General features: G+C 42.3%; 1 protein-coding gene across 1 annotated transcript; it reads right to left on the reverse strand.

Annotated features, from left to right (window-relative positions):
- Positions 1-3589: 3589 nt before the first annotated feature.
- LOC128299963 (phospholipase A1 member A-like) lies at positions 3590-4773 on the reverse strand. The gene is made up of 3 exons (XM_053036103.1): positions 4559-4773; positions 3874-4481; positions 3590-3798 (listed from the first exon to the last, which is right to left on the reverse strand). Exons 1-3 carry the CDS (start codon positions 4771-4773, stop codon positions 3590-3592), a joined length of 1032 nt encoding a protein of 343 aa, XP_052892063.1.
- Positions 4774-7663: the final 2890 nt, after the last annotated feature.

Genomic DNA, 7663 nt, shown 5'->3' on the forward strand with positions numbered 1-7663 from the left:
TTGTTGTCTTCTAATGACTATATGATAACTTCAGTAGCTGAAACAAAGTTGAAAAGTATGTCAGCAAAACTTTCCTACCATCCTGCCGTCCTGCGACCCTTCTGCAGATTAAGTAAACGGCCTGCCGGTCAACTGGAAGAGGGTTTATTTTTAGTACGGAACAGTGTCTTCGGAACAGTTCGTTCACACTGCGTCATCACCACCACCACCCCGGGGGGAAGGTGTTTTTGTTTGTGGCTTTTGCGGATGGTTCCGTCTTTTGACAAGCTTACTGAACCGTTGCCAGCATCCGATGGTAAACATTGTTGCGACCGCACACCGCAGCGGCATTTTGTGGCATTCGTGTTTTCTTATGCCATTATGCGGTGACTTTAAGATTTTTCGATGAACTGGCATCGATCTGCAGACAAAAAAGGAGGTGTGGAACGGGCTTGAGCCATCCACAAAGATCCTGCTCGGATGAGGTTTTTGTGCCGATGATTTAAGACCACTTAGGCGAGATGATCGTTAAATAAATTAACTCCCGAACGATTGGAAGCGTAATACGCCAACAGCGGTGAGGGATGGTACTGTTTCCATGGGTGGCTAAATTAATGATCGATAATCGGCCGTTGAACGGTGCGAGTGGCCGCACGACTAACAACGTGGAGTTGAATTTGTAGTGAGACACAAAAACAATTTTTAAAACTTTAACTTAATGCGTTGTTTTACATGTTGTTGTTTCTAAAATAACTTCTTGCTGTTGCCATTATAATTCAAAATAAATAAATAAAATAACTTCTATTTGTATTCTAAGTTCTAGGAGATTTTCCCATGTTTTTCTATTTTTTGCCTTTTTTTGTAGCACCTAGTAGGACTTTAAGGCCTAGGGTACTCCTTGATATAGATTTTAGATCGACAAATATTGGGACCAGCGATCCTCTGATCAAAATAATGAAAACATAGATCATGCTAGGAAATAATGTCGATTTATGTTTAACTTTGAACAACTTTAGGCTCTTTTTGCATGGGTTAGTTTGACGTAAAGTTAAGTTATTCTGACCAAAAACGATCTTAGGCAGTAAATATGCTAGTGCTCTGTGACATGGACTACTTTTCTCATGATGAAATTAAATATATTGTTAAATACTACAGTACTTGAACAATGCTTCTGAAAAAATACATTACTTTTAGTGTGAATTAATACCCAGATTACTTTACTGCAAGATCATCTTGTAGTCATGCTTTCCACTGTGACAACAAGGAGAGTTGAAGCATGCGACGGAATGCAAGGATGCGAGAAGAAAGAAATAGAACAAGGACTACAGTGACGTCACACCACTCGTGTGAATGAGATGGGAAAGAGAATTATGAACGAGAAAGAAACAGTGCATTCGGCGCTGGTCTAAACGTTCTCTCTCGGTTTCCATGTTGGGGAAATGTGGCGAAAATGAGAATTTTCCTTTACCTCCAGTTTTTAAACATAGATGGCGCTAATGCGCACTTCTTCGCGCGAAACATAGATGACGCTACGTTAGACGCCTAAAAGGTATGCAATGTGTATGCAATACACGCTACGTGCTCTATGCAACCCGCGCTACAAGCTGAGGGAGCATTCTAATGAGATGAGCGTGATGAGTTATTTTGTAATTTTTATATATTTTGATTACGTTTTTATTATGTTTGTGTAACATTCATGACAGTAGTATACCCAGGACGGTCTTTTAAAAAAATTAAACAACAATTTAATTGTATCTCCTCTGCCAACTTTAAGGCAATAATAATATTAAACGATATTTAAACCACCACTCGGATCGTTTTTCTTGTTCCCCACTCGAAAAAATCGACACAGCTGTGTCACGCACATTTATGTATGTGCAACGAGTGCATCAAGTTTTGCAAAAAAAAAAAACGACAATAACAAAACACACACCCATACAAAAGAATGCATTAAAGACATTCCGCAGAAATCGAAAACCTTGACGTTGGATGGGCAGGATGTAGCAGCTGTTAGCGAACCGAAATGCAAGCGGTGTAGAGAACGTTGAACAGAATTGAGTTAGACGACCCAAAGTGGAGTGGAAAAATGGGTTGAAATGGTCCCCAAGTCAAGTAAAAACAATGCCAAAGATGGGGCAGGCGGGTTGCCTAGTGGCCGAGATGAAGCCCACGAGCAACGGGGAAAATAGTTGTGAAACGTTGGAAAACTTGCCACCATGGCACAACTACCCGCAAAAGTAAAGTTTTTTAAGAGAAAAGTTTCATCTCCGTCCAAGTTGTCGCAGGCTGTGGGCAAGTGTTTCCGGCCCTATTCCTGTCCGTCTCCCGTCCGGCTTGCGTGCGTGTGTTTGTGAGCGAGAATATGTTTCATTCACCGAGTTTTTTTGTTTGTTGTTGCTTCGCTCCTATGTAACTCTTTTTGAAGCTGATTGTTCCTGGTCATGTCCGTCTGTTTCCGGGGACCACGGGACGGGATGGTGATGGCAGGGAAGAAACCACAGGACCCGAATGTTCTCACGAGCTAGTGACGTCCACGGATGTTGCGTCAAATGGCCGGGTGGCGTTTAAAGGAAAGTTTTGCGCAAAACCGACACACAAGTTGCACTTGGATCGTTACTTGGTTTCGTGTCCCGAGGAAAGTCTCAGCTCAGCTGGTGCCGGTGCCGGTACAGTTGCATCATCCGGGCTGGTCTCGTCGGTCTGTTGATTCACTTTCCCATTTTGCGAAACAGTTTTGCGGTTGCGGAACGTACGAAGGGTGGCGACGAGTGCCAGAAGTTAAAGATGGTTAGAAGCGGTCGAAAACAAAAATGCCATCTTGCCGAATGTATGCTTCCTATCCAAGGCGAGTTCTTGTTGGGACTATGCTGAGCAGGAAGATGATAGTTATTAGCGGTTTTTCTATGTGATGACCATTAGCAGGACAGTGCTTTAAAAAGTTGAGAATGTGTGCCACATTCGAAGAAATGTGATTTGGAAACAATTCTACTCTAATAAATTTGATAGCGATTTTGCCTGTTTTAGGCTAACGTTGTCATGCAGATTGCATAACTTTAGGATGTAATAATCACATTCTTACTGATTTTAATTCTTATAGTTTATTGATTTGTACAGTAAACATTTCTTATGTTATAGATTTACTAGCACCCGAATTAGTACTAATTACATTGAACAGAACATTTTTTCAATGCTCTAACTGACCTTTGAATAAAGTATTTTTAAACTGTGTTTATAGCTCTCCCAACATAAATGCAATCTGTTTCACAGTCCAAGGCACCACAGGACCACGTTTTGTTCATGCTAAAGGATTCCAAGAATATCCCAAAGGTCACAAATAGCACGGCGTCGTCGTCGTCGTTGTAGATGGGTTCCCATACTTTCAGCGGTCGAGCCATGATAAGCTGCTTAACTCAAATTGATCACCGAAAGCGAAGTCGTTGCATGAATCGTACTCACGGGTCAAAGGAGCAGAACACCGCCCCAAGCCCACTGTCCGAAGCTTTTGTTGGGTGAAGGTATTTAAGGGCTGCTGAACATGCTTTCACACTCTTATCCTCACCCGAACAAAGATGGACAAGTTTCGGGGACATTAAATCGTGGCAACGCGCTGTTAGAGGTACGGTGGCTGACAGGACGTTTGGAGATAGAAATTGCCGGCATCGGTTCCGTCGCCGGTGGCGCGTGTCGTGGGATGAATTCTGCAGCGACCGGCGAGAAAGTGCTTGTAGCTGTGGCATTTCGTAGCGAGTAGGTCAGTGGCAGGATCGAGCGTAGCTTTAAATACGTCCACCACAAAGTAATGACTGCACAGCTGCGTTACTGTGGATGGGAAGGGAATGTTCCACACGTGAGAGGATGAAGGTGAAGGTGTAGCAGAGGGTGTGTTGCACTTACACAGGTTCGTTGCACCAAACACCTTCGTGAAGCATGCACAGGAAGGTTGCGGATGAAGCCCACCGTTAACGTAGATGTTCTGATGTCCCAACGGGATGGGAGAACCCAGCTGACCGATGGAACTGTACCACACCTGGACGAACTGCGCATCGGACGGGTCCAGCGCGGTGCGCGAACGCTGGAGCAGCGGCCCAACGGTGTAGAACGGTCCCAATGGATCCAGCCCGATGATAGAACCGAGGTGTCCGGCGAGTATGTGCCCGGTTTGGGCTACAAGATGGGCCGTAACACCTTCCCCGACGAGCGTGACTTGTTCCGGCGGTATGTCGATGGCACCGAGGCTTTGTACGAAGCCGGCCAGATAGGTGGCAATGCGTGGCGCGAGTTGGTTAATGAACAGTTGCAATTCCACCGTGGCGAGTGTTTCAAAATCGACCAGACAGTAGTTGCGCTTGGTCACAGCCATCGCTAATCGCTTCACACCTTCGGCAAATTGCAGTTTGCTCTGCAGCCATCCATGAACGAACAGTACGGTGGAACGGTTTTTCTGCAGCACCTCACTGAAGTCCCTAAAGTCGCTGGAGGTTGGACGGAATTTGTCTGTTTGCCTGTGGGAAATGAAATCATAATTTGAAAACATCTTTTACGCAAACAGCAAAAGCTATTAATGAGGTGTTGGACTTACCGGTTAAAGCACCATATGGAAACATCTTCCCAAATTGGTCGCAACTCGTACTCGTGCCTCAAAGATATGTTGTAGCCTTGGAAGTTGTTTGTCCACGATTTTTCCAATTGCTTAACACTGTGCATTTCACTGATATCAAACGCGGGTAGAGCTTTGGCACTGGAAAACATCACCAGAAAAATCAATGCCTGCTGTATGCCACGAGCAAACGGCATGGTGACACTGACACTGTCGCTAAAAGGTGGAGTTAAATTTCGGTCAGTTGCAACCGCTTTACTACTGCACGACAAATGTTGGCGCACGAGAACGGAACGCATGTTATAAGACCGCGCGTTGTTTGTTGTTTAAATGTAAGGTAAATAAAAAAACTGTTATGACATACGGTTCGTTGCTTTCGCGATGGGAAATGATATAATGATAAGTGTGTAAATGGAAAAAAGGTAAATTCATTGATATTTTTTGCAATATGACGACTCGTCTTTTGCTAGAAGTCTGTAATGGTTTTTTTGTGAATATTAAAAAAAAATATTTTAAGGTATTTTAAAATTAAACACAAGAATAGCTATAAACAACATATGTTCATAGGGTTTTTACATTTTATTCATTCTTTCGGTTAGTGATATAACATTCACTGTAGAAATGTTGCATCATACAAAGTGGATGGTTTTGTTGAGTTTTTTTTTGTATTTTTTTTCAATTAGAAATCTATTAATTAAAATACTTTCAATGAGTTTTCCGTACAGCAGGAACTCATGTGCATGTTAAGGGGAGATATACACCGAGAAGCACAGGGAATTGTTTTAGTTTTCATAAAAGGAATGCTTAAAATTTTTAGAAAAAAATAAAATTGAAAGTTTTGGGATTATTTTACAAGGACATTCCTCAAACCAATAAGATAAGGTGAAGGCTTACAGTTGGTAAAAAAATCCATTTTATGATTTATTTACCACTTTTTTTTGCCTGCAAGTTTAACAGAAATCCGAGAAGTAAGTGGAGGTAAAATTATAAAATTAAATTCAAAATTAAATTTATTAACCCACTATATCCAGGGGATACGAAAGCTAAATTCTAATTGCATAAAACTTTGTAATCCTTTTAGAAATTTCCCAACACGGGGGTCTAGGACATCATTATCATTAGGCAATTTTAAAAACTGGATGTTTATATATAAAGAACAAAAACAAAACAATTTTCCTGCTCAACACTTTTACCTCTACGATTTTTCAATTGAATTTTGTGCAAAAACATACTGTTAGGAATGTCGACAATAATTTTACGGCGAATTTAATCAATAGTTCTCCTTTTAAAACGCAAATTTATGTCATCGACTTCGACATTTTTCGCCATGGTTTCCCCGAACTTTAGACTGCTTAATACAACCGAAGCAATCAAAATAGAGCCTCGATATGTTCTTAACACAAAAGGCTCTTATAAATTATTATCCGATAGCTAGCTACGTACCTATTGTAATAAAAACATCCTTTGGAGTATTGATTTATAATTTTTACATTATATTTCTGCAAACTCAAGCAATATGGAATCATCGTGCAATAACAAAACTGTGAAATATTCCACCCCATCACAATCAGTGAATCATCCTTCACGCTTAGCCTAATAAACTTCTCAATTTCCGGTTTACATTTAAATAAGAAAAGAACTCCAAAAACTTTCATTCGAACTTCCTTTTCGCGAGGTGCTTTTCGCGAAAGCTTTCATCGTTTTGAAAGCGTTGAAATCCTTTTGAAATATTTCAAGCCATTCATTCGCTTTCGGTCGGGATGAACCGTCCGAAGTGTGCGAATGAACAATCCATTTTCCGTTCGGGGCGCTCTGGGTAAAATAAAGGACGAAAACCCGTCGGAAATTTAGTTGGACACAGGAATTTAAAAGGAAAACACCGCAATCGGCCAACATCCCAAAGTGCGCTTGCTACGCAGACGGAAAGAATTGTAGTAATAAAAGAAATGAAAAAAAAACACACGCATCCGTAGCATATGGTGCCATTACCGGCCTGTGGCGCAAATGAAAAATTGACAAATATTTTAGCGGGCAGAGAAAAATTCACACTTTTCACTTTCGCTGGCCGTTTGACGCCGGTTTTTTTTTGCTCTGTTTGGTGTGCTTTATTTCCCTTTCGGCTGCATGGCTGAAGGCGTGGAAAATTTATACTATCGTCACGTCTGCGTTAATATGCATGCAATTTGTTATCGGTTTTCGCGGGTTCTGGGTGGTGGTGGTGGTGGACTGGGGCGTTTTTTCTTCTTGTTCACACATTTCTTTGCATTTCCCACCAGAGATGTATGCGTGTGTGTGTCTGTTGGGGATTTTTGTTTTTCCTTGATTGCCCCATGCCGTGAAGCACAGTGACTTCCGTGCTTAGACTCTCTCTGTGTGTGTATGTGTGTCCTGGCAACGTTCTTTTTTTTCGGGCAGGATATATTCAGGCCGATCGATAATTAAACTACAGCAGGCTGGGAGCGTCGGGTTTTGCTTGCTTCAAGGGGATAGACTCGTTTGGGACGTTAAAGTAATGCCCAGCCCTGTGAAGGGAAACTCCCGTCTAGCTCGGGGCTACCGGGGATTGGGTCGAATGTAATAGGGTTGCGTTGCCATGGAGGTTGTAAACGGCGCGTACCGCTAGGCGTCGGCTCATGCATTTAAGACTTACAATCAAATCTTAGTGACCGGCGAACAGGACAGGACGGAGCGTAATTCTGTTTTTCGCCCTTGTTCTGAGGGGCCGGGGGTTTCTTTTCGGGAAATGGTTTTAAACCGTGTTTTCCCTGCAACGAAGCGTGTACTCGTTTTACCCATGGAAACCCAACGCCGCGTCGGTCAACGGCGCTGTTGGTTGGGTGGAGATCCGGAGATCAGAAGTCACCACCCGAACGGTACAAAATGACGCGGGCGTCATCGCAATGGTAACAAACGCGTTTGATGCAAAACAAAAAAAATCCACTCCACAAAGCGAAAGATTAAACAGGAAAAATCCAAGTCTCGGACAAACAAATGCAGTGAGATGGAAAGCGAAATGAAAAAAAAAAAACGGAACGCAAAATAACAAAAAAAAAAACAAAAGCCAAAACAGAATAAATACGTAGACCC

This window comes from Anopheles moucheti, chromosome 2, assembly GCF_943734755.1.
Source record: "Anopheles moucheti chromosome 2, idAnoMoucSN_F20_07, whole genome shotgun sequence".
Taxonomy (NCBI): Eukaryota; Metazoa; Arthropoda; class Insecta; order Diptera; family Culicidae; genus Anopheles; species Anopheles moucheti.

Bases quoted from the DNA above. Each gene is read 5' to 3' on its own strand.
- LOC128299963 (XM_053036103.1), bottom strand. From the start codon at position 4,773: ATGCCGTTTGCTCGTGGCATACAGCAGGCATTGATTTTTCTGGTGATG. The intron at 4,482-4,558 runs GTAAGTCCAACA...CATTTCCCACAG, and splicing joins TCCATATGGTGCTTTAACCG to GCAAACAGACAAATTCCGTC. The intron at 3,799-3,873 runs GTAAGTGCAACA...TCCCATCCACAG, and splicing joins GTTTGGTGCAACGAACCTGT to TAACGCAGCTGTGCAGTCAT.